The following is a 24,958-nucleotide window of genomic DNA, read 5'->3' on the forward strand; positions in this document are numbered from 1 at the left end:
CTTTCTTTCCTGAACTTGACCTTCATGGGTGGAGTCACATGTGACGTCGACCATGAGATCACTACCCGGAAATTAAACTGTCGCAACGCGGAAGTTTCTGAAGCAAAACAACAATTGTCGTTTGCGAAGCTTGTCTGTGAGGAAATCCTAATAAACGTCGTTCGTCGTCTGGATTTTTGTGCCGGTTCGGACGGGAGCGGATCAAGGTGAGCCGAGAGACTTTGTGAAGGATAACGCAAGTCACGCAGGCGGAGGAGATGTGTCTGTGAGGTAAAGGGTTAAAGAGACGGCCACAAAAGACGTCAGGAACCATGAAATGAACAGGCCTTAAGCCACTAAACTAAGATGACTACAACGCTAAGGTGGGTTTCCAATATGGTAGGTTTCCTCCAGGTCGAATTTGGCCCAAACTGTCATGAGACGACGTAACTTCACCTTTACACTCTTTAAAATGACAACTCACCTCTGCGTCGTTAGTATTAAATGCTAACAGCCCACTAAGAGCGAATATACAGAGAAAATGCCTGAGTGTTTTTACGAGAGTGTTTCCCAACCTTTGTTGAGCCAAAACACGCATTTTACAAAAAAGTGGGCACACAGGTTATATATGTTCCTTCTGCCATCTAGTGCATAGATAGACGAACAAAAATGCGTTATTTGTCGTAAATAAATGATTTTCCGACTAATTCTCTGAAATTGAATATAGGCTATCCCATTGCGCACATGACGATCTCTCACGACACACTGATTGATAATCACTGGAGGTTATTTTAGTAAATTAGGACGTGACAAATTATGATAAGCTTTTGGACTGTTTCAAAATGTACACTCCAAATATCTATTAATGGATGTACTTTTTAGCAAGCACGGAAACACCATGATACATTTCGCAGGTTTGTTTTCATGTATCAGTCAGAATGGTGGCCTGGTAGTTAGCATTTACAGTTCTGAAGAATGGGCAGGGGTGACTAAAGTACTGGTAAAAGTGGATGTACCGCTTCAACTCCTGTTACTTAAGTGCAGGTAAAAATGAACAGACTCTGAACTGTACTTGAGCACAAATGTAAAAAGTAAAAATGAATTGCAGTTAAAGTCAATACCCATTTTGATGACTTGTCATGCATTTTAGGTTTACTAAAAACTCAAAATTGTCCATAGGTGTGAATGGTCATCTGTCTATATGTGCTCTGCAATTGGCTCGCGACCAATCCAGGTTATAACCCACCTGTCATTAAAATATGTGATATGATGGATTGGTTTTCCGGTATTGTGTGTATTCCCTCTGTGTGTCTCCAAACAGATGGAATTCCTGTTCGGGAAGAGAAAGACTCCGGAGGAGATGCTGAAGCAGAACCAGAGGGCACTCAACCGGGCCATGAGGGAGCTGGACAGAGAGCGAATTAAACTGGAGCAGCAGGAGAAGAAGATCATCGCCGACATCAAGAAAATGGCCAAACAGGGACAAATGGTGTGTAAAGTCTTTTTGGGAAGAAAACAAAACAAAACAAAACAAAAGGAGAGTGAATCCTGAACGTGTGATTCAAATGTGTGCAGGACGCCGTCAAGATTATGGCCAAGGACTTGGTCCGCACGAGACGCTACGTGAAGAAGTTCATCATGATGAAGGCCAACATTCAGGCCGTCAGTCTGAAGATTCAGACCCTGAAGTCCAACAACAGCATGGCGCAGGCCATGAAGGGCGTCACCAAAGCCATGGCCACCATGAACAGACAGGTTCGCTTCAGTCACGTCAAACACACATGAGAAGAGACCAGAGTATAACCGCATTTGAACAGTTTGAACATTGAATTCAGTGATTCTTTGCGTACCACTAGAGAGAGCCTGCGCACCAGTAATAGTACCAAACTTTTGGGAATCACTGAGTTAGAACATTACTCAGATTAGACATGCGTTGCTCAAATTGACCGGCCATATCAGTAAAAAAATATTATTATTATTTTTTATTAAGATTAGTTTATTTAAATTTTTAGTAGTAACATGGACACAACACATTATAGGTTTGTTTTATTCATATTTATCTCCTCCACAGCTCAAACTGCCTCAGATCCAGAAGATCATGATGGAGTTTGAACGTCAGAGTGAGATCATGGACATGAAGGAGGAGATGATGAACGATGCCATCGACGATGCCATGGGGGATGAAGATGACGAGGAGGAGAGGTGAGCCACAACAGCGTTGTTTGAGTTGGAACGATGGCCCCGACAGCCAACTATTACCCAGTCAAAGTTCGATCAACCCTGTTGATGTTTATGTACAATTCTGCAAAAAAAAAATAATTATATATATATATCCATCCATCTGTTTTCTGAGCCGCTTATCCTCACAAGGGTCGCGAGATATATATATGTGTGTGTGTGTGTGTGTGTGTGTAAATAAAAGCTTGTGTCAAGTTGTGTGCTGACTTTTTGTGTCTGGTCTTTTTCACAGTGACGCCATTGTTTCCCAAGTCCTGGATGAGCTTGGTCTTAATCTCAGTGACGAACTCTCAAGTAAGAACAAGATCAAGTACCTGGGCCTTCAGTGTGGATGTACCCGACCGACTTAATCCACCACTATCACGTCACAATTTTAGAAACCGTCGATACTTCACAAAAATGCAATATAACAACATGCAGCTGTGCCACGTCCATCGTCTGGAGCAGTTCACAATCAATATTTATCTAATAAGATGACAAAAAAATTATAAAGTTACATACTCACCAGAGATACTGATAATTAAATGTATTAATGTTTGCAGCCCTATGGGGGCACAAGGCCAGTGCAAACTGTAGGCCGGTCCCAAGCCCGGATAAATGCAGAGGGTTGCGTCAGGAAGGGCATCTGGCTTAAAACTTTGCCAAACAAATATGAGAGTTCATCCAAACAATTCCATACCGGATCGGTTGTGGTCCGGGTTAACAACGTCCGCCACCGGCGGAGTCGACCTGCAGGGCACCGGTGGAAATTCAGCTACTGTGGGTCGAAGAAGAAGAAGAAGAGGTGGAAAGCGGGTTCTTTGGCAGAAAGGGAAGAGGAAAGCACAGAGGATAGAACTGAATGTGTGGACTTTGAATGTTGGGACTATGACAGGAAAATCTCGGGAGTTGGTTGACATGATGATTAGGAGAAAGGTTGATATATTGTATGTTCAGGAGACCAGGTGGAAAGGCAGTAAGGCAAAAAAAGTTTAGGGGCAGGGTTTAAATGATTTTTACCATGGTGTAGATGGGAAGAGAAATGGAGTCGGTTTTATTTTAAAAGAAGAGTTGACTAAGAATGTCTTGGAGGTGAGAAGAGTATCAGATCGAGTGATGAGGCTGAAACTTGAAATTGAGGGTGTTATGTAGAATGTGATTAGTGGCTATGCCCCACAGGTAGGATGTGACCTAGAGGTGAAAGAGAAATTCTGGAAGGAGCTAGACGAAGTAGTTCTGAGCATCCCACACAGAGAGAGAGTCGGGATTGGTGCAGATTGTAATGGACATGTTGGTGAAGGAAATAGGGGTGATGAAGAAGTGATGGGTAAGTACGGGATCCAGGAAAGGAACTTAGAGGGACAGATGGTGGTAGACTTTGCAAAAAGGATGCAAATGGCTTTAGTGAACATTTTTTTCAGGAAGAGGCAGGAACATAGGGTGACCTACAGGAGCGTAGCTAGAAGCACGCAGGTGGATTACATTTTGTGCAGACGATGTAATCTGAAGGAGGTTACCGACTGTAAAGTAGTGGTAGGGGAGAGTGTGGCTAGACAGCATAGGATGGTGGTGGGGAGGAAGACAAAGGCAGAGCAGAGAACCATGTGGATGAAGCTGAGACAGGACGAGTTTTGTGCAGCTTTTCGAGAAGAGGTGAGACAGGCTCTCGTGGACAGGAGGAGCTTCCAGAAGACTGGACCACTGCAGCCAAGGTGATCAGCGAGGCAGGCAGGAGAGTACTTAGTGTATCTTCTGGCAGGAAAGGAGAGAAGGCGACTTGGTGGTGGAACCTCACAGTACAGGAAATCATACAAGGAAAAAGGTTAGCTAAGAAGAAGTGGGACACTGAGAGGACCGAGGAGAGGCGAAAGGAATACATTGAGATGTTACATAGGGCAAAGGTAGAGGTGGCAAAAGATGTGCGGAGCTGTGGGAACTATAGAGGAATAAAGTTGATGAGCCACACAATGAAGTTATGGGAAAGAGTAGTGGAGGCTAGACTCAGGACAGAAGTATTTGCGAGCAACCGTATGGTTTCATGCCTATAAAGAGTACCACAGATGCATTAGTTGCCTTGAGGATGTTGATGGAAAAGTACAGAGAAGGTCAGAAGGAGCTGCATTGTGTCTTTGTAGATCTAGAGAAAGCCTATGACAGAGTACCCAGAGAGAAACTGTGGTACTGCATGCGGAAGTCTGGAGTGGCAGAGAAGTATGTTAGAATAATACAGGAGATATACAAGGGCAGCAGAACAGTGGTGAGGTGTGACAGATGAATTTAAGGTGGAGGTGGGACTGGATCAGGGATCAGCCCTGAGCCCCTTCCTGTTTTCAGTGGTGATGGATAGGCTGACAGATGAGGTTAGACTGGAATCCCTGTGGACCATGATGTTTGCAGATGACATTGTGATCTGCAGTGAAAGCAGGGATCAGATGGAGGGACAGTTAGAAAGATGGAGGCATGCACTGGAAAGCAGAGGAATGAAGATTAGCCGAAAGAAGACAGAATATATGTGCATGAATGAGAGGGGTGGTGGGGGAAGAATGAGGCTACAGAGAGAAGAGATAGCAAGGGTGGAGGACTTGAAATACTTGGGGTCAATCGTCCAGAGCAATGGTGAGTGTGGTCACGAAGTGAAGAAACCGGTCCAATCAGGTTGGAACGGGTGGAGGAAGGTGTCAGGTGTGTTATGTGACAGAAGAGTCTCTGCTAGGATGAAGGGCAAAGTTTATCAAACAGTGGTGATGTACGGATTAGAGACAGTGGCACTGAAGAGACAACAGGAAGCAGAGCTGGAGGTGGCGGAAATGAAAATGTTGAGGTTCGCTCTCAGAGTGACCAGGTTGGATAAAATTAGAAATGAGCTCATCAGAGGGACAGCCAAGGTTCGATGTTTTGGAGACCAAGTTAGAGTAAGCAGACTTTGGTGGTTTGGACACGTCCAGAGAAGAAATAGTGAGTATATTGGCAGAGGGATGATGATGGAGCTGCCAGGCAAGAGAGCTAGAGGAAGACCAAAGAGAAGGTTGATGGATGTTGTGAGGGAAGACATGAGGGCAGTTGGTGTTCGAGAGGAAGATGCAGGAGATAGGCTTACATGGAAAAGGATGATGCGCTGTGGCGACCCCTAAAGGGACAAGCCGAAAGCAAAAGAAGAAGAATGTTTGCAGATCGCTACAGATGTGTTTCTCTAGTCAAACTTGACTTGCTCTGACCAATTAATCATAGGATGGGAAAATGTTGGTCTAAATTGCATTGGTTATAGAAACAGTCACTTTGCTTAGATTGACATGGCAACACATACAGGCTGAATTGTGATTGGACACATAATCTAACATCGTCATACACTTACTGGAAGTAGTGCAAGCAAGAAAAATGCCACAAAATGAAGAGAATAGAATGTTGGGAAAAATTAATACAATTTCATGAAAAAATGGGTTATAAGTCTTCCACCATTACCGCTCAGAGTCTGCTGTGTTGCTTCCAGATCTCCCGTCTACTGGTGCAGCCTTGTCGGTGGCTGCCAGGAAGAAAGCGGAGCCTCAACCCACGCTGGCCGACGCCGATGCCGACCTGGAGGAACGGCTCAATAACCTCCGGAAAGACTGAACGGAACCGCACTGACTTTTCCTCTGGCGTTATTCTTTTGAAGGAACGTTGCCTGTAATGGCTTTTTCTTTCTACTGTGTTTAATTTGATGTGGGTATATAATCAAAATTACAAAATATTATCCTTGATAGGACTGGAGAGGTCCTGTCTCCATTACGACAATACCAAAAGACACAAATCCCCTGACAATGTGTCCATAATTGTATTTTGTTACATTTTAAATTAACACTAAAGACTAATAACCCATGTGAGTTATAGAAGAGCATTTTTTTTATATATGATGTGATCACTCCACAGCAGACAACAGGAAAGCTGTTAAATTTGTAGCTAAACATGCTGTATACAGGTTCACTAATAGGGTGACTTATTACACTAAAACAACAAAAGTACATCGTGCTGTCTCTGCTTGGTGTACTGATTTCAGCAAAGTTTCGCACCAAAAACGTGTCTGTAGTTTTACACGTAGCGATCGAGTGGTATTCATGTTATTGTTGAATAATAAAGTTTTTTTTTCCACATTTAACAAACGTGTTTATTGGTGAAAGAATGCAAGACGGCTTAAAAAAAAAAAGGTCCTAATAGCCTCAGTTACGATTTCTATTGGGCCAGAGCCATAAATCTGAAAACTCAGAAGCCCGAGCCATGCAAATATAGTATATAAAAGCATACATTGTGGGTTAAAGTACTACATAATCCAACTGTGGATTAAATACCGACACTTGCGGTCATTGTCGCCATAATGTACATGAGCAATGAACGCGGCAGGCAATCAGAGCTGTTTACCATCTTTAAATTGAAAAGAGAAACAATGACAGCAAAGCTTATTTACATGTCACATATTAATGGGAAATCCGGCCATCTCATATGCCAGGTGTATTGGACCTACTTGAATATCTTGAAAAAGGGCATCCTGGGCATTTCCAACCCAAATTATCTTGTAAACCCAACAGACATCAAAGAATGTAAAACAAAAATTGATGGGAGGGGAGATTTAACACCAATTTTGGCATTTTAACAGACAAGGTTTCTCAGTTTTCGCCCCAAAAAATCTGATGACAAAGAGGAAAGAATTTTTATAGCAATGATATCACCAAGATACCACCGTGATTGGTTACCAAAGTGGACCCTGGGAATTGTAAACGATCAGATTCTCATCTACTGAAAAATACATATTACATACAATTTATTCCAGCAATGGGGGGGGGGGGGGGGGGGGGGAAAGACCAAATTCAGATCCATAAAGCATAGAGATGGTCATTTTATTCCAAAAAGAAAATGCAACGTTCAATTTGTCAACATACAATCATTGAATTTTTAATGTACTCAACATGTTCAACATTAAATAATAAAAAAATAACAGCCATGTTTTATGTACATTTGTTTGTGAATGCTATGTACATAAAAGTTTCCAGACGTAGCCAACATCTACGCACTTGTAGAGCGGTTGAAGCTGTTGCATTGTGCAGGAAAACAAAACAAAGACAGATCACTGAGAGGGATGAGTATGGCAGGATTTGTTAGAACTACAAGCTAGGAACTTTTGTTTCTAAAATGGAGCCCTGATGTCGACTAACTGCTCCTGGAGTTCAACGTATACATTCACTACTTGTGTGTCAGTATTCTCCCACTCTTCCTGGACGCTTACAGCCAAATGTCATGCTTGCGTCTTTTTATTTTGCTGAAGAGGAGAGAAGATGCTCCATCGAGGGGTTAAGCCATGCTACCATTGTTTCTGATGTCTGTTACAGCTAAATAGAACCCATGCAATTCACATGTAAACTACTCACAAAAATGGAGTTGAGGTGAAATTTCAGGATGGACCATAACCTTAACAGGTAAACTTAATTTGAACTCTCAACTTTTGAATGCACATGTCCAACTGTTCAATGTATCAGTACTTCTTTCACAAAGACTGCAAGAGTCACAGAAAGGCTTAGAAGTGAATGAAAATTGCAACCGAAAGCCCAAGATTCCTAAAACCAAAAGTCCAATATTAACAACTTTTTACGAGTAGTGTAAAAGCAAAAGAACTAAACCAAAGAAAGTAACAGAACACTGGGCTTCAAGCCAACATTAGGACCCGTCTCGTTCTCCCCCACCCACCCCCCGCAAGAGGAAATGGATTCAGCCTTTCATTTTTTTTCCAAAATTGCTTCCCCCCCAACATGCTTTCGAGTGTGAAGTTGTCACACATCACATTGATCCAAAGATGGATGGTTGAGAGACAGATATACAGCACCACAGATAGGTTGGGACATTTCTTCCCCCAAAGCAGCGAGTCGGGAGGTTTAAAGTTGTCCAATGTGAAAAGTTTATTTATGTGTCAACTGAGTGCAGTAACAGTGATGTTATTAGAAGGTGGGAACAGAGCTTCTGTCTCACACCACACGCCAGTGACTGAGTGATATGTGTGTTCTGAGCCCAGGCGGGGAGACGCCTTTAGCTTCCACACAGAAAGCAACAGTAGTCACACGCACGTGCGCGAGAACACACACACAACTAGGGACTAAACCGCATCGTACTAAATGACCGCGTCTCCTGCTCGGTGACATTCACTTGCGACAGGTCCGGTGAGGAGTGTGTTTCTTGGGAACCTCAATGCGACAGCGGCTGCGCTCGTCCAGCCAAGGCAGATCAAAGTTCCTGAAGGAGAACAAAAAAACATTTTTAAGGAGTGGGGATAAAACGACTCACGTCACACGACTTCTTCAGTCACCAATTTTTGGACCAAAGACTCGCTGGACACTTGACATTGATTTGGTATTAATGAGACATGACGAACTAGATGGCTTGACAAAGCTTGCTGTTTAAATTTGAAAGTCTAATGCATGATTATATATTAAAATCTACATACGAGTCTTGTCTGTCTGTATTCATGTTATTGAAGGGATGCGTTGGTGAACAGATGGCACTTGAGGAATAATCAAGAGTAATGGGGGGGGAGTAATGTGTGTTCACACTGATAATCGTGATCATTTTTATATGATTTTTTTTCTAATAAGGAGTCAGGTGACTGATGAAAAGCACTGATAAATGTTCAAACTTACTCTTGTATGAGTTTGGGCAACGGCCGACCAAATGCGACCACTGGCAAGAAGGGCGTGATCATGATCGCTTCAACTAGACGGCACAACAACAGAAATACAGTTTAAAAAATCTAGTTTTGGGGAAAAACATTGCTATTGATTCTTGTGCCCTCATTGGGCATTTTCACACATTTTCCTCTTTCATTTTGGTTGTGATACACCTTGTGGCATGAAATTTAGCATGAAATGTTTTAGGTCAATTTCTGTAAATCCAATGTTACTACTACTACCACCACTGTTTACTCTCATATGTCCTACACTCATACTCAAGCTGCTTAAGTGATTTATTTAAATAAATAAATAAAAACGTGTACAATGATTTTATAGCAGTTTGCGTACATTTTTTGCCACAAATGTGTCCAAATGGTAGTAAATTTGAGGGCACAAGGGTTGATGATAATATGAATAATGAGTTACCGTCTTCAGTTTCCGGATAGAATGATGAAAGCTCGGGCTCAGTCTCCGGTATGATCTTCTTCCTGTTCATGCGCTGCTGCAGGCGCTGAAACATGCGCTGCTCTCGGATCCGCTGGATGTCCCACCTGCGTGTGGAAATTAAGAGGAACCATGTGAGGTTCAAGTTTGAAGCTTCTAATACAGGGCTGTCCAAACTTTTTTCCTAAAAGGTCACATACAGAAATTTTCGAATTCACCTTTCATTTATTAACAACGCTTAAAACCAACCCATCAGTGTAGGTAAATGTAAAAAAAATAAAATAAAAAAAAAAAAAAAATTTTTTTTAAAAGATATGGAATTATAAAACTCACATATAATATACACTTTTTCAAAACTGCTACATCACAGCTTTCTGTTAAAGGGGATAAGGAAAAATAGTTTGGGATTTTTCAGTACTCTGGGGTGGCCCAAGGCCCTAAATCCCACTGGAATAGATTATATCTCCATATTCAGAACCAAAACAAGAACATCTTTAGCCCAGTGCTAAAGGAGTTTACTTCTTTAGGCTCAACAGTGGGATGTGATTCACAAACCAAATTTGACATGTAGTAGAAACTGAAACTGTTCGTGTTATGAATCGTAATTGTGCTACAATTTTAATTGTAGTTTATTTGCATCTCTAGAAAAGCCCCCCCCCCCCCCCCCCCCCCCCACACACACACACAATTCACTATTTGCAAATTCTAATTTTTTTGTGTGTTGTCTTCTTTGGAAGCTATCCTCTATTTACTGAAAAAAAAGCAGTTCCATCCTGTTTTTGTGCTTTAATACTCCATAAAGCCATAAGGTGGAGAAAAACCCAAACAAGCCTTTTTTTTTATATATATATAAATCAAATCATATGCAAGCTTTTTTTTTTTTTTTTTCAAAAAGGCATTTTTCCCAGAAATCCTTTTTTTGTTCAAATTTGTTACAACTGCCCTCCTTAACTGACAGACGTACATTAGTGAAATGATCTATTAAAAAAATAAATCTGGCCCCATCTTGACCTCTAATTAGATATTTAAGAAACTACCGCGCCCGAAGAAACACACAGAAGGGGCGACTGACCAAGTTTGTCAATCGTTTGCCTTGTTTGCCAACAAGTAGGCACAAGCCTAGCGAACAGAAGCAGAGGGAAGGGACCTTTGACAACAGAGAAGATTCTGAAGCGACCCGGAACATTTTCTGCTTGGCAGGTACTATATATAAAAATATATAATATATATATATATATATATATATATATATATATATATTTCTTTTTTTTGGGAATGACATTAATGCGGTCACCTCTTCCTCCTCTTCTCATCCAGTTCCAGCTTGGCGTGGCGCTTGAGGAATACACCGTCATCCAGAGGCTAAATTGACAAGACGGACTGTGAGTTTGATCGCTTTTGCGACTGGTGTTCAAAACATTACGATGTTATCACCTCTTGCGTGTCAAGGCTTAAATCGTCACCCAATGCCTCGATGACATTTTCCCGCCACGAGGGAACCGAGAGGCGGCACGAAGACGGGAAAAGGAAGTTAATCATGGAGTGAGTGTTGGATGCATCTGAAGGACATAGGTAGTGGAAGGTTAGGCTTACAAACAATCAGCATATCATGAATTACATGAGGAGTCCACTCACTGGGCACCTCCTCCTCCTCCTCTTCCTTCTTCTTGGGAGAAGTCTCACGCAGAGGCGACACAGGAGGTTGGTTCCAGCAGCACAGGTACATCTCCGTGGTGGACAGGAAGGGAAGGTCGTCCATCTGGCAGCTCAGCTCTGCCTCCTCTTTGCAGGGCAGCCCTGCGGGGGCGCTCTTCTCGGGCGTTTCCTTGTTGCGCAGCTCTCGTTGAGACGGAGACGCCGGCTGACTTTCCAGCTTGTGAGGACTCAGCTTGGAGCTTTTGCCGCGCGACTTTTGGAGTTTGGACTCCCCGAAGCAGGATTTCCTGTGGATGCAGGCGTGTGATGTTAACAACAAGGAGTCTCCTTTTCTATATTTATTGTGGTATGTTAACTTTCAGGGAATTTACATATGTACGGTTACTGTGTTAGCATTTTCGAAATTCTCATTAGAAACAGCACATGAATACATGGCAAGGTGTAAAATACTCAACAATCACACAGTTTGCCACAACTGTTGTTCAGTATTTTTACATTTTCCAATCCTCACATTGTACACTTCACTTAATTCCATAGCATTTCAGTTCGGCATAAGCGTTCACACACAATTTCTTTTTTCTTTTTTTTTTTTTACCTACCTCTTTTGACCTTTGCTTCCTCGACTTAGGGGCAGGAGGGCAGATGGATTGGGCTGCGGACTCTCCTCCACTTCTAGGTCCCACATGTCCTCCTTGTCGGGGGTCCACGGCTCCAGGGGCTGGAAGAGGCGCTTGTCGCGCGGTGGGTCCTTTTTGGTGAGCTGCAGGCGGCGCTCCATGCGCTCGATACGTGCCAGAAGCTGGGCAGGTAGAGGAAAACTGTCACTGCAGTTGTTGTCATTGTTTACAAATGATTTATAACCTGACAGGAACATTAATATTTGAAAAACCAAAGATAAAAACAAATGTAAAAAGTCATTGTCAGTCAGTTTGAAGCTGTGGATTCACTTTGCTGACGATGTGAAGAAATATACTACCACTAGAATTATTTAAATCCGCAAATATTTTTTCAGAATACAAAAGAAAAGCACAGTGAAAAAAAAAATTAAAAATCCACATTTGTCTTCCGTACCGTCTCCTTGTCTGCTTTGAGATCATCTATCTCCTTGTCCTTGGACTGCAGCTGCTGTTGCTGCTGCTCGATGAGGTCTAGCTGCAGCAGCAGGATCTGTCGCAGACAGTTGGCCTGCGTGTGCGGGTTGGCCGGACTCTTCCGGAGGTTCTTCCACTTGCCCTCAGACGACACTTCGATGGACGCGGCCCCAAGGACGCCGTCGGCATCCTTGGGCGTGTTGTTTTGCGCCATCTGAGGGTTGTCCGTATTGTCCACGGAGAGGGGTTTACCTTTCACCGGGGTTCCCTCACCCCCCATTGGTCCGACAGGGGAAAGAACCCCCACGGCGGCGGCCCGGTTTGCTTCGACGACTTCCGAGACGTCGCCGCTCATGTAAGTCTGCTCCGAGCGCTTGGGCTTGCTCGGGATTTTGTCAGCCCACCGGAAGTTGTCTGGAGCATCCGAGGGCGAGTCACGTGACTCCCTCCTGAGGCTCAAGGGAAGCAAAGTGAACGTCCCCCCTATGGCGTCAGCGTTCGGCTTGGATCCCGAATGTGGACCCGGGGAGGCTCTCATGCTCATGGCGACTGTTCATGGTGTGACCGCGGCTGGCTGCCCCCTGTAGATTACACAGTGTGTTACACACAACCGGTTTATTGCTTCAAATAAAAATTTGAGGCGGGGACCTCCAACTAATGTTGTGCCATGTCTGGCTCTAAAAACTTCCACGTTGAACTAGTTGGGGCTATTTTTACCTGCAATTGCGGCGTTGTATCGGAAACAGTCGCTCCTAAAAGTGTCAACGGATTTTCAAACAGGCGTATATTCTCTTTTGTAAACACGTACATCGGATTTTACAGGAAAAAAGTACAGTTAACTCCTGCATAATCACCATTTGCAGATTTTTTTTGGGGGGGGGAAGTTATCCTGTTATTCATTAAAAAACTGAAAAGCAATGTCAAACACAGAAACATTGCTTTGGCACCTTGCCACATGGTGGACAAGCAGTTAAGTGTTAGTGTAATAGCAGTTAGTTTTTTTCTTCTTAAAAAACTAAATTGTCCGCGTGCGTGAATTTGAGTGTGAATGGTTGTTACATGTGCCCCGCGATTGGCTGGTGACCAGTCCAAGGTGTACTCCACCCCTCACCAAAAGTGAGCTGGGATAGGCTCCAGTTTACCTATGACCCTTGTTAGAATAAGCACAGCAGTACAGAAAATTGATTGATGGATCCCTTGGCGCAATCTTGTAGCCAAGGACCTATGTTGAATTGAGAGGAGCTTTATTTAGTAAGGACATAGCCTTGTCTAATGTTAAAAAAAATTAATGAAAAATGCTTCGCCACGTTTTCGCATCAATGTGCAATTACAAATCTTTTTGGGTTGGCGTCAGATATTTGCAGAAGGGTCCCTATCCCCCGCTACTGTATCTTAAATGAGTTGATACCTTTATGTTTTTGGCCTTCCACAGATGTCTCATAAAATAGCCGAGTATGTTTCCAGGGTGTTGTCTTTGTATATTTGTTGAAATTGTAAAAGTTAAAAGAACAATAAAGTACATGTACACTTCACAGAAAAAGTGTTTTGAGTCAGGCATACGCACCTGTGCGACTGATCAGAATAGTAGTATCACCCCTGCCTCAATTTGAGCCAGGAAAAACCCTGCCCACACAAACAAACGTAAAGACGCTGTTTTTGTTTGTGACAATCACTTAAAGCAGTGTCGTTTGTTGTATGAACAACTACGCTCGCCATCATATTGTCACTTTACGTCAAGCCTGCGTGATTCTTCCTTTTCATACGAGTTGCACGCCGGGCGTTTGAAATTCCAAGTCAAGCTCTACACCAGCAAGCAACAACTACAGTACTTCAGAAACTAACTACCTCACGCTAGCAACGATTTAGTCGCAATGTGGCGAGACGTTCAAGGACCCGGGAGTGGCAGTGAAGCAACCTCCATTTTAGCTCCTCCATTTTAGCTCGTCGTGAAAAAACAATAACAGCTACCTAGCTCCAGTGGCTAGCCTGCTAGCTTAGCTACACACACACACACACACACACACACACACACACAACGCGACGCCGTCGCACCGAGCACGTTTAAACACTCGAACCGCTCACAGACTGGTCTTTAAAAAACACACTACGTGGAATTGTGAGCTTACCCGGGCTATAAGTGAAGTCCACCAACAATGCTCGTCATGTTCCCTCCTCAAGTCTAGTTTTAAAGCGTTCTGTACTGCGCATGCTCGATGCCATGTATTGCTTTGAGGTTTCCATGAGGACGCTGCGCAGCAAATCATCAAAGTCACCCTGGAGATATGAGGCAATAGTATGCAAATCACTTCAGGCATTATTAAAGTACTCTACACACAGCAGATTGTGAATATGTGAAGCGCGTGTATTTTTCATTTTCATTCCCTCTTAAAATCACTTTTGTATATTTTATTTTTTTACGTAAGACACTAGTTGAATTGAAATAGTCGCTTCGTTGTTTTTCTTCCAACAATTTACATTTGTATTTTTATTACAACTGCAATGACGCAAGAGAATGGTGTTGCAGAATTCGCCGATCCTCCAGGAGGCAGTATTTAGAAAAAAAATGTCGATTTTATCCACCAAACAATCAAAATGGAAACGATCGCAAGGAAGTAGCTCAATCCTCTCCAACTCAAAGCGACTTCTCCACAGCACTTGTACTTGAAATACATCAGTAAGATGAATCCGTGAGAGCTACGGATTTTAAATGATTGCGTACCTCAGTGAAAATTGAGAGAATTGCTGAGTTACAGTAACGTAAATACAGCTGGTGTTGTTTAGCTTCCTCCGTAATGTCCAAAGCTGTCATAATTTTTGGACAATAACACCGTCTCTTATCTTCATTTTCATTGTTTAAAAAAAAATTTTCAAATAAAAAATCAGAATGCACCGGAGAGGCGTCGGTGCGGGTGCCATCGCCAAAAAGAAGCTAGCAGAGGTAAGAAAATACTTAATTGAATTCAAGAATATGTTTCCAAACAAATTATTGAAAGCAAACTTCATATACTTGTACATGTACCTTAAACGATAAACACGACCAACATTAAAAACGAGACAGCGGTTTATTCCTAAAAAGTACATTTAACATTATTGTAAGCCACTGTAGCACTATGAACAGTTTGACCATTAACACTGCGCTTAAATACAGGAAAATAAAAGCTTATACTTAAATAGTGATTCAATTATTGCACCTAAAAGTAAAATAAGATTGTACCTAAATAAACGTTTGAAAGTGGACAGTTCTAAAAGATTAAATGCAAATAAATGTACAACTGAATTGTACTTGGGCAGTGATTCTTTCGCGTACCACGTGAGGGAGCCCGCATACCACTAGTGGTAAATTCATAGTAGTAAATTATCCTGATTGTATGACACCATAATTGATAGATTTTTGGACTGACTTACGTTTGTGTTTTCTTTTCAGGCCAAATATAAAGAGAGAGGAACTGTTCTCGCAGAGGATCAGATAGTTCAGGCAAGTTCACTCACTTGCTTTCTTGAAGTGTGTCTACATTCGTACAAGTGATGTATGTATTGTTGCACTTGTCTCCAAAAACAACATGTTGTTTTTTTTCTTCTCCTCCTCTGTCAGATGTCCAAGCAGCTGGACACATTCAAGTCCAACCTGGAGGAGTTCGCCAGCAAGCACAAACAGGAAATCCGCAAGAGTTCTCAGTTCCGCGTCCAGTTTCAGGAGATGTGCGCCACCATTGGAGTTGACCCACTTGCCTGTGAGAGCCACCACGACGAATGTTCAAACATATGCTTGAGTGTGTGTTTTTTTTTGTTTTTGTTTTTTTTAAATACCAGTTTGCTTTGTTGACAGCTGGCAAAGGATTTTGGTCAGAGATGCTCGGCGTGGGCGACTTCTACTATGAGCTCGGCGTGCAGATTATTGAGGTTTGCTTGGCCCTCAAGCACAGAAACGGAGGTTAGTGATATAATGAATGCGACTTGTATCGACATCACTATGGCGACGGGAGTGACAGACTTATCTTTTCTTTCAGGACTCATCACTTTGGATGAACTCCATCTCAGGGTGCTCAAGGGACGTGGTAAATACGCTCAGGATGTCAGCCAGTAAGTTTTTCCAAGATAAGAATTCCTAAATTAATTCAGAATTTTTTCCTTCCAATTTCTTACCTGATTCCAACCAATTTGACTTCCAAAAGTTTTGCTCATTCAGGACATCTTAAGAATGATTTTTCACTTTCTAATAATTCCCACTTTTCAGAATTCTACATTTTCACACCAAAATTCCCATATTGAGACATTTTTACATAATTACCTCCTCCCCACTTTTCTCGACAAATATAATTCAAATTGCTCAGTTTATTTAGGACATTTGCTTTCCATTAATATCTGCTTATGGGCAAGTCGCATCAGAACTAGTACTAGTAATACAGGGTAAGATTTAAAATCTTCATCGATCTCACTAATTTTAGCAGTTCTCATTATATTAGTGGTTTAAATGAGTATTTTTTCCCTAATTCCAACATTATACATAGACAATATTTCAATTAATTCCATGGCATTTCAGTTCAGTATCAGCTCTTCGTAACTAAGGCCCGCCGCCGAACCCAGCTGGATTCGACCATCGTGAAAAAATGACAGTTGCCAACTTACACCCGCACAATGAGCAATTGAGCCCTGCACATCTACCGACACGCTGCAATGGAAAACTGCGACACAGTATTGGGTTTTGAGTCTCGATACATACAGTATCTTGTACTTTATTAATTATTGAACCACAAAAACATGGTGCAATTGTCAAGGAAGAAGCGGGTTGGCACAAAGAGAGGAAACGGGTAAGAATAGAGGAGAGATTGTGGATACTTGGAGAGGCTGCCGTGCCCCATTCATTGACTGTACTCCACATGCTTTGTACATTACTCGTGTGCATTTGACTGCACGCTTCACTATTTCATCCACAGGTACATTGAATGATTAAAGCTCTTACATTTAACTTGTCTGTGCCATTTTCCCCCAGGGATGATTTGGTGCGAGCCATCAAGAAACTCAAAGTCATGGGCAACGGTTTCGGGATGATTCCGGTGGGCGGCTCCTACTTGGTGCAATCCGTCCCAGCGGAGCTCAACATGGACCACACAGTGGTCCTGCAGCTGGCTGAGGTAAACCAACCCCAAAAAAACACAGCTTTGTATATTCTATAAATACAACAAAGAAAAATCCAGTTATGCTTGTCGCTGCTTTGTAGAAGAAGGGCTACGTGACGGTGAGTGAGATAAAGAACAGTCTCAAGTGGGAAAAGGAGCGAGCGAGTCACGTCCTGGTGAGTCCCATGTCAACAGCGTCCTGGCCACAAAGCAAACAATTAAACAGAAGTAGGGCCAGGTGATATGGCCTTAAAATGAAATCTGTTGAAATAGAAAAGTCTGATTTCTGAGTTTTAATAAGTAATGTACTGAAGTACTAAAACATTGGTACATGTACAGTGGGGACATGCATTCAAAACTTTAGAGGTCAAGTTCACCTGTAAAGTTTGTAGTGCATTTTAGGCTCATAATGAAATTTCACCTGGAAGCCAAATATCTCTTTTTGTGATTGTAGTTATAATTTGGTGAACTAGCTCCTGTCTGTTCGGAGCCATGTTGTCAGTGGAAGCAGTTTAGGTCAGCGGGGATGTGCTTTGAACTATGGATGATCAAATTAACAATTACAAAAATCTTGCTGACAAATTCAAATTAATCAATAAAATCAATGAATTGCCTGGCCCTAATCGACCCATGTTGTCATTGCTAGGACCACCTACTGAAGGAGGGCCTGGCCTGGCTGGACTCTCAAGCATCAGACGAGCCGCAGTACTGGCTGCCCGCCCTCTTCTCCGAGCTCACCTCCCGTGATGTCACGCCCGAGGAGGCCAATCAGATGAGCCCATGACCGGACGGAACCTGTTAGCCCATATTGTGCCATCACCAGGTGGCGAGTTTACGTTTAAGGACAATTGTGACTACAAAATATGTCAGTGCAGTAAACTCCGGTTTATTGCGGCGGATACGTTCGACACATATAATTGGTGAAAAATCGGCAATATAGAGAGACCATATAAAAAAAAATGTTTATATGGTCTCTCTCTTATTTGGACACCAAAATGTTCAACCAAACCATATATTAATTCTCTGCTCTGTGGGAACAACGGCTATTACTAGAGCTTAACTGGGGACCTTCTCTGCCTTTTCTTGCTCTTAATTATGCTGCTTCTCCTCCATTACACCTCTGTGCTGGCCGCCCTATTGTGTCAAAACGTGGTACGACACTGAAGGCTCACTACACAAAGTTTGGACTCGCTTGTATATTGTAAAAAACTAATGATGATGATGATGATAATAAAAAACAAAGCGATTGCCTAAATAGCTCTAATGTAACAAGGGAACACTGTAATGGCTTCATATCGATGTCAACGTGATCAAGAAAAATAAGCCTTTTTTTTATTTCAGCGGACAGTTTGTCTAAAAATTTCCTAATCAATTAAAATACATTAAGACAGGTGTGATTTCTTGAAGACTTTTTATGCTAAGCATTAGCTTGACATTTCAGCTGTAATTACAGTATAGTGGTTTAATCTCGCTAAAGCAGTGAGTCTCAGTCGGTCAGGACCCAGCGTTATGGGTGGGTCGTGGACAGGTATTTAAAAAAATGACATTCTTTCCCAGATTGCTGGGTATTGTAATACGTGGTCACACGACCAAGCAGGCTTGCTTAGTTAGCACTGTACTCACTGTTTTTCATTTTTATATAAATGGCCTAATGTTTTTCATACAAATAATTCCTGTAATTCTGACTTAACCACTGGGTTAGGGTAGTGAGTGATAAGACTACAGCACCTTCCCACTTACATCCAATTTGTACACTGAAATATTTAACTTTGACTTGCCTTTTATTTGTAAACTAACATTTGGAAAGCCATGCATCGGGAACATTACTTGGGGTGTAACGTACGTGTTAGTATTCAATACACCTCTGTACTATACTAAGTTCCTACACAAAACTTACAGTATCTTACCAATGTGACTACATCCCTCACATTTTTGTAAATATTCTCTTTTTTTGGGGCAATCCTGAAGAAATGACCCTTTGCTACAATGTAGTGTACACCTTGTAAATTTAAATTTACTGTCCCCTTAAAATAACCCAACACACAGCCGATAATGTCCAAACCGCTGGCAACAAAAGTGAGAACACTTGAAAGAGAAAATGCTCAAATTGGGCAGGTTTGCTGACTTTGGTGTTATTGCTCCCACGTTCTCTCATACTGCCGTATTAGGTAACAAACTCTCCTAAAAAGAAGAGATAAGTGCCATGAGATCAGTGATATTTTGTGCAATTGCAAAATTTGATTTGACTATATTAATTTTTTACAAAAATCTATTAAACTGCTCATCCACTTATTTTTAAGAACACTTTGTGGGTGTTTTTCACAGTCACATCTCGTGACTGTAGACGTGGTCCTCGAACACGGCCTGCTCCATGTCGTCGCAGATGAGGGTGCAGAAGGGACACACTTGGTGATTGCGCTCGTGACTCTCCACCTCTGCCCGTGTACTTCCTGGGAAGCTCTCAAGGCAATGGCGGCACATAAGCGCCGGCTGGGGGGTGGCAGAAGAACATAGAAACATGCCGTCACAATGCAAGACCCAAATCTAATGCAGGGTGTGTTAAACTGTGGCCAATGAGCCAAAACCAGTCCATGGGATGAATTTGTCAGATTAACCTCTGTGTTGGTTTTTTTTTGCACTCTTATAAATTAATAGATAACTTCTGCTTATACACGATCTTGAAAATCTTGATACAGATTTTATTTTAGCAGGAAACATTACGTAGAAGCACATGATTTGCTTCAGCGGGCCACATAAAATAACGTAGCGGGCCGGATCTGGCTCCATAACCTAGAGTTTGACACCAGTGGCCTAGTGAGCGTGTTTGCATGATGAGCCCATTTAAAACACATATGAGGTTGTTGTTTCTGTACCTGGTCTTCCTCGTCATCATCTTCTACAATGCTCACTGCAAAAACGACATCAGAGTAAGATGACCAATATTGATGTAAATATCAGTGATGCTAAAGCTAAATGTGGCCATACACTGACCAACAGGTATGTTTTCATCGAAGCTCTCGCACGTCTCCAGTGCGTCCGGCTGTATTGTGCCACGGGCGGGTGTCGGGGTGGCATCCAGGTGTACAGAGTGGGTGGGCAGAAGCATTTGAAGGTCATCCAAAGTCCTCTGCAGCTCCTCAATGTCACGGCTGAGCTTCTAGCAACAAAATGGAGGCCAATGTGACAATGTAACAAAATACAATGATTTATTGGTTCAGACATTCTAGGGTTGAACTAAGTAAGAGGGGTGACGTTTACTTGGTTCTCTTGAGCAAGCTCCTGGTTGTGGCGTTTCAGCAATGACGTCAAGTTGTTGTTCTCCTCAATGATGGCGTCCTTCTCTGCGATCACCACGTTAGCTTCTCGGAGTTGCCGCTGGATGACCAAAAAGGCCATGAAATATGATAATTACGGTAATTTCTCTTGTATAATGCGCACCCATGTATAATACGCACCCCCAAAGTTGACTTCAAAATTATGGAAAACCCTTCTACGTATGTATAATGCATTTTTACAATGCATGGTTTTGCTTCTACCCATATGATCAAAACGAAGTATTATCTGTATTTTGTTAGTTTTTCAAAAGAATTATTCTGAAGTTGGGCGCTTTATTTGAACATATAATTATTTGCATTTACTTGCTCTTATTTTGAAATTCACAGCCCTACTTTTATTTAGTAAATGAGAAAACACAGAGTTGTGCTCATATGTTTGATTACCCAGGCAGAATTTGTAAGATGGGTACAATTATTTAAAGAAAACATGAAGGGCGAGGTGAAACACATTTAATTTTAGATTCAGATATATATTCAGATTCTGACCCTGAATCTCAGTACTACAAGGATGATGTGATAACCACTAGTCCACTGTGGTGCAGTGGATTGCAGTACTTAGTGTAAATGTGTAGTTTTGTTTTTTTTTGTACCTCAGCTTGTAGCAGCAGTCCGCAGTCATCATCTGGGTTTGGATCGGACTGTGTGCTCTCACCAAGGTTCTGTTCCTGGAGTTCCACCTGATTGGTCATGTGGATCAACATCTCCTCCTGGGGAAGACAGAAGCAGCACAATGTTGACATAGCCACAAGTGTCGACAAGCGTAAGAGCAAATCAAACCTTCAAGCGCTGGACTTCTTCTCGTTGCTCCTGCAAAGTGCACAGAAGACACTCGTTCTGCTCCTTCGTCCGACAAACTTCTGACACGAGTTCATCTTGTTTGTCCTGTGAAGCACAGAGTCAACTCGGGCACTTAAAGTCACCATCAGACACGTCGTGTTTTTAAATAACCTTCAAGATGCCGACTTCTCGTCTCTCCTCTCGCAATGTTTTTTCCAACTCTTCATTCCGCTGTAGGATGTGCCGCACTTCGTTCAGTAGCGCCACTTTCTCCCGATCGCTCTGCTCCACTTGTTCCTGGTTCCACACAAAATCCACGTAAGGAAAAAAAAAAATGTAATACCCAGCTCTGAAAAGAAAATTAAGAGCCCCAAAAAATGCTGGACTTTATGGGTGTTTCGACCATTTATCAGTTTCAGGAAATAAATTTACATCTGCGCAAACTTTTGAACCGGGGTCAAATACGCTACCACAAAGAAGAAACAAAATTGTCCTGTACAGATCATTTAAAATTATATTATATTACTATTATTATATTATATTTTTTATTTATTTTTATTTATTTTGTTACACTGAATCTTTTGAGCTTTTGATTTTATTTTACACTTATTCACTTGGAATGTTGAATGCTCTTAGAGCGGTAGAATTTTGTTTACACAATTTTCAAAATTTTTTAAAACCTAAATATTTTATGGCAAAAAAAAGTGTTACAAAATTGAAACTTAAAAATTCAAACTTCAGCTCACAAATTCAAATTAAAATGGGAGCGATATACAGTAGTTACATAAAAGTCTACCGGAAAAGTAGAAGCTGAATAACAACATTTTTGTGTCCCAACACTTTTGCTCATATGAAGCTAATCTGCAGTGTGTGTGTGTGTGTGTGTGTGTACCTGCGTGGTAATGACCAGCAGGTCATTGTCCGAGATGTTCGCTGCACTTTGCTTGTCTTCATTGTCCGGCATTTTGAAGCAAAACGGCGTGCTGGCCCCGCGCACTTGACCCGAGCTGTCCACATAGCAGAACTGGTAGAAGTCCAACTCGTCCTTCGGGAGGTAGTAATCTGATTAACATGAAGGGCAGGATCAACCAATGAGACACAAGACAAGCTTCTACTCTGGACAAATATGTCTCAAAAGTCAAACGTGAAATCACCCGAGATTTCTGGAATTTTCATGAGACTTCATCTCAGCGAGCATCTAAAGCAGCAAAGTGGGCCGCACACAGAAAATCGGAAGGGAGGGCAGTTTGATATTATTGACCTTTTGTAAGAAAAAAATAGTTATATATATTTTTTTATATAAAATACTTCCAAATTTCCCCAAATAATCCCATTTATAATCAAAATATGTTTAAAAACTGATAAGTACAAAAATAAATACATTTTTCAAATTAAAGTTAGCTGAACATTTTTAAATTAACAAAAATATTCTTCACGTTAAACTGCAATTATTATGCTAATTTTGTCTTTTTTTTTTAGACTATGTCACGGGCCAATTAAAAAAAACAGTTTTGGTTTTCATTTGCTTTTTCTGTTAAGAAAGGGGAAACAACTATTAAAAATTGGAAATCAGATTTTTGTGGGGAAAAAAAACAAAAAAACAATTAGATTTTATTTATAGGCTATATTTCCCAGCCAGTCCTACTTAAAACATTACCTGTACAGTTAATAAAAGTTTAACGATGGCCACAGTTTGACTCTGGCACGGATTAATTCACTTGACATTATTTGCTCTGGGAAAAATATGTTTTAAAATGAGAAGCACCTTGTAATTGTTTCATTTTGGAGAGCTTGAGGAACTTGAATGTTGACGTTGAGGAGGAACACATCTGCATCACAGCAAAGTGGTTAACTCTGCAATAACATCTAAGGTGTCCCACCTTTAAAATAAGCATGGTTCGTCGATGACTGTTCTTGGCTCGACTCCCCGCTCGACTCCACCCACACAAAGGTGTGATAGTCCTTGGTGGTGCTCCAGCCCACCTGGAGAAATCAAAATTAAAACACAGCTCGGCAGGAGGAACAAGAGATCCTCAAACGTGCCACAGTCCCAAAAAAAGAGGTAGGAAAAAAAAAAAGCAGTGGGAAGTAACCAAATACAAAAACCTCATGTCTGTACTTACGTAGACTGATCATGTTAACTTGAATGACACGTTATGCATTAAAAACATGAAGATTAAAGTTATATATATATATATATATATATATATATATATATATATAACTAACAAAACACGTTTGTCACCCCTAGGGGGAAAAAAACATCCACCTTAAAGATGCCCACCCAGTCTCGGGGGTTGGGATGGAAATGCGCAGCGAGGGTGTAGCTGCAGCTGACGGAGGTGGCTGGTGGGTACGAGTGTGGAACGTCCCTGAACGCCACCTGGGAGAAGGCGGGAGTGGAGTTGTTCATGCTGGAATAAAAATAAAAAATACGCAGGCCGATATCAGCCAAGGGTGAGTGAAGACAACAGGTGTCACCGATACATAACAGTGACGTGACACTTCTTTCAAAACTCTTCCTCCCTCATCTAATAGTTTTTTTTTTTTGCAGTCTGCATTTGTTTACGCAATAAACCTCGTAAAAGTGCACTGAACATGCTACACTCGTTGAAACAACTGCCACCCTCCAGTCAGCTGTACAATAACGATAACGTTTGTCATAGATCGTCACGGTGACTAATTAATTAAAGCAAGAACAACAACAAGAGCTGAGATGACGAGTAAAACTTACATGTTTTTGTTGTTGTCACTTCGCTCGACGAGTGAAGTCACTCGGAAATGCAAGGACCGTGGTGCGTTCACGGACCCTCGGACGAGTCCACCTTATAGAAACGTTGCTCAAAACGGGCCTTTGTCGCTGAAAGTTGCTAAATGACAAATGAATGTAATGTAATGTTTAATCTGTTGGCCTTCTTAAAAATACTCCAAACAAAACGAAAGAAAAAAAGGACTTGAAATTTGTTAATTTTGTGTGTTTATCAAAAGGAAAATAGTGCTGTATTGTAAAATATAAAACAAATAAAAGAGAATGTAAAGAAATAGAACTTGTTTTATAAAGTATAATAAAGATGTAAATCACATACGCACACTGGAGAATTGGTGCGGTTTTACTTGGGCGTGGCCTAGTGAGGTACGTAAGGAGCTCTGACTCCAGCTCCGATTGGTCGTTTACCACAACGGTTTGTTCAGTGTGAGCAACTTCTCCATGCTCCTTGCGAGTGTTTTCATTTGATATTTGTGCATTTGACTGTTTGTCCTGTTCGATAAACTGCTGAGTGCATCAGCGACTGTCGTGCACATTTTTATTTTCTCTTCAGTTGAGCATTGGTGCATCTGACGTTTGGCACTCAACAAAAAGCAACAAATTGACCAAGCGACAACTCGCAACTGGAAGCATTTGTAAGTCGGGGCCGTCGTAAATCAAGGTCCCACTGTATACTGTATATTGGTATCTACAGTATATTCGATTATTTTTTAAACGTTTGAAGTATATTTAGAAAACAAGCCACCAGATCAATACATGTCTGTAAAACTAATTAACTAAAATGTATTTGCATGACTGGCTTGATTTCTATCTGTAGTGAGTGCATGAGTAGTATCATTACTGAGAGATCAATATTTTTCATTGTCAGTGCTATTATGCATGAATTTGT

General features: G+C 41.6%; 4 protein-coding genes and 1 long non-coding RNA gene across 10 annotated transcripts; 2 read left to right on the forward strand and 3 right to left on the reverse strand.

Annotated features, from left to right (window-relative positions):
• The first annotated feature begins 55 nt into the window (after positions 1 to 55).
• Positions 56 to 6,323, forward strand: chmp2a (charged multivesicular body protein 2A). Of its 2 annotated transcripts, none has more exons than XM_061756763.1 (6): positions 56 to 206; positions 1,301 to 1,468; positions 1,555 to 1,734; positions 2,051 to 2,181; positions 2,450 to 2,511; positions 5,684 to 6,323. In XM_061756763.1, exons 2-6 carry the CDS (start codon positions 1,301 to 1,303, stop codon positions 5,803 to 5,805), a joined length of 663 nt encoding a protein of 220 aa, XP_061612747.1. In that variant the 5' UTR covers positions 56 to 206; the 3' UTR covers positions 5,806 to 6,323. The 2 variants fall into 2 exon arrangements, with proteins under 2 accessions (XP_061612747.1, XP_061612748.1); XM_061756764.1 differs by lacking the exon at positions 56 to 206 and adding an exon at positions 224 to 362.
• A 720-nt stretch (positions 6,324 to 7,043) lies between these two features.
• msl1b (MSL complex subunit 1b) lies at positions 7,044 to 14,347 on the reverse strand. 3 transcript variants are annotated; one of them, XM_061756754.1, is made up of 9 exons: positions 14,200 to 14,347; positions 12,054 to 12,654; positions 11,582 to 11,781; positions 10,962 to 11,269; positions 10,761 to 10,885; positions 10,621 to 10,688; positions 9,309 to 9,433; positions 8,853 to 8,925; positions 7,044 to 8,448 (listed from the first exon to the last, which is right to left on the reverse strand). In XM_061756754.1, the coding sequence occupies exons 2-9, from the start codon at positions 12,615 to 12,617 to the stop codon at positions 8,358 to 8,360; spliced, it is 1,554 nt and encodes a 517-aa protein (XP_061612738.1). In that variant the 5' UTR covers positions 12,618 to 12,654; positions 14,200 to 14,347; the 3' UTR covers positions 7,044 to 8,357. The 3 variants fall into 3 exon arrangements, with proteins under 3 accessions (XP_061612738.1, XP_061612740.1, XP_061612739.1); XM_061756756.1 differs by lacking the exon at positions 14,200 to 14,347 and adding an exon at positions 13,919 to 14,131; XM_061756755.1 differs by lacking the exon at positions 14,200 to 14,347 and adding an exon at positions 13,638 to 13,888.
• Positions 14,348 to 14,630: 283 nt separating this feature from the next.
• On the forward strand, positions 14,631 to 18,581 carry snf8 (SNF8 subunit of ESCRT-II). Its single transcript, XM_061756761.1, has 8 exons — positions 14,631 to 15,011; positions 15,498 to 15,548; positions 15,666 to 15,804; positions 15,900 to 16,004; positions 16,081 to 16,153; positions 17,064 to 17,205; positions 17,292 to 17,366; positions 17,837 to 18,581. Exons 1-8 carry the CDS (start codon positions 14,958 to 14,960, stop codon positions 17,972 to 17,974), a joined length of 777 nt encoding a protein of 258 aa, XP_061612745.1. The 5' UTR covers positions 14,631 to 14,957; the 3' UTR covers positions 17,975 to 18,581.
• On the reverse strand, positions 16,769 to 17,986 carry LOC133469554 (uncharacterized). Its single transcript, XR_009785729.1, has 2 exons — positions 17,847 to 17,986; positions 16,769 to 17,389 (listed from the first exon to the last, which is right to left on the reverse strand). It is a non-coding gene; the product is annotated as an uncharacterized LOC133469554 (long non-coding RNA).
• Positions 18,501 to 24,142, reverse strand: calcoco2 (calcium binding and coiled-coil domain 2). 3 transcript variants are annotated; one of them, XM_061756758.1, is made up of 11 exons: positions 24,037 to 24,142; positions 23,587 to 23,716; positions 23,183 to 23,285; positions 22,195 to 22,364; positions 21,474 to 21,599; positions 21,303 to 21,407; positions 21,116 to 21,232; positions 20,449 to 20,565; positions 20,182 to 20,347; positions 20,064 to 20,098; positions 18,501 to 19,680 (listed from the first exon to the last, which is right to left on the reverse strand). In XM_061756758.1, exons 2-11 carry the CDS (start codon positions 23,713 to 23,715, stop codon positions 19,516 to 19,518), a joined length of 1,233 nt encoding a protein of 410 aa, XP_061612742.1. In that variant the 5' UTR covers position 23,716; positions 24,037 to 24,142; the 3' UTR covers positions 18,501 to 19,515. The 3 variants fall into 3 exon arrangements, with proteins under 3 accessions (XP_061612742.1, XP_061612741.1, XP_061612743.1); XM_061756757.1 differs by having other exon boundaries at positions 23,572 to 23,716; XM_061756759.1 differs by lacking the exons at positions 23,587 to 23,716; positions 24,037 to 24,142 and having other exon boundaries at positions 23,068 to 23,202.
• Between the last annotated feature and the right edge of the window lie 816 nt (positions 24,143 to 24,958).

Source organism: Phyllopteryx taeniolatus, chromosome 19 (genome assembly GCF_024500385.1).
Source record: "Phyllopteryx taeniolatus isolate TA_2022b chromosome 19, UOR_Ptae_1.2, whole genome shotgun sequence".
Classification (NCBI taxonomy): Eukaryota; Metazoa; Chordata; class Actinopteri; order Syngnathiformes; family Syngnathidae; genus Phyllopteryx; species Phyllopteryx taeniolatus.

Coding starts and splice junctions, on each gene's coding strand:
- chmp2a (XM_061756763.1), top strand. CDS start 1,301: ATGGAATTCCTGTTCGGGAAGAGAAAGACTCCGGAGGAGATGCTGAAG. Junction 1,735..2,050: donor TGGCCACCATGAACAGACAG/GTTCGCTTCAGT, acceptor TCTCCTCCACAG/CTCAAACTGCCTCAGATCCA. Junction 2,182..2,449: donor GAAGATGACGAGGAGGAGAG/GTGAGCCACAAC, acceptor TCTTTTTCACAG/TGACGCCATTGTTTCCCAAG.
- msl1b (XM_061756754.1), bottom strand. CDS start 12,617: ATGAGCATGAGAGCCTCCCCGGGTCCACATTCGGGATCCAAGCCGAAC. Junction 11,782..12,053: donor TCAAAGCAGACAAGGAGACG/GTACGGAAGACA, acceptor CTACCTGCCCAG/CTTCTGGCACGTATCGAGCG. Junction 10,689..10,760: donor TAAGCCTTGACACGCAAGAG/GTGATAACATCG, acceptor TTGTCAATTTAG/CCTCTGGATGACGGTGTATT.
- snf8 (XM_061756761.1), top strand. CDS start 14,958: ATGCACCGGAGAGGCGTCGGTGCGGGTGCCATCGCCAAAAAGAAGCTA. Junction 15,012..15,497: donor CCAAAAAGAAGCTAGCAGAG/GTAAGAAAATAC, acceptor TTTTCTTTTCAG/GCCAAATATAAAGAGAGAGG. Junction 16,154..17,063: donor TACGCTCAGGATGTCAGCCA/GTAAGTTTTTCC, acceptor ATTTTCCCCCAG/GGATGATTTGGTGCGAGCCA.
- calcoco2 (XM_061756757.1), bottom strand. CDS start 23,715: ATGAACAACTCCACTCCCGCCTTCTCCCAGGTGGCGTTCAGGGACGTT. Junction 20,566..21,115: donor GACTGCTGCTACAAGCTGAG/GTACAAAAAAAA, acceptor TTGGTCATCCAG/CGGCAACTCCGAGAAGCTAA. Junction 20,099..20,181: donor CGATGAAAACATACCTGTTG/GTCAGTGTATGG, acceptor TCGTTTTTGCAG/TGAGCATTGTAGAAGATGAT.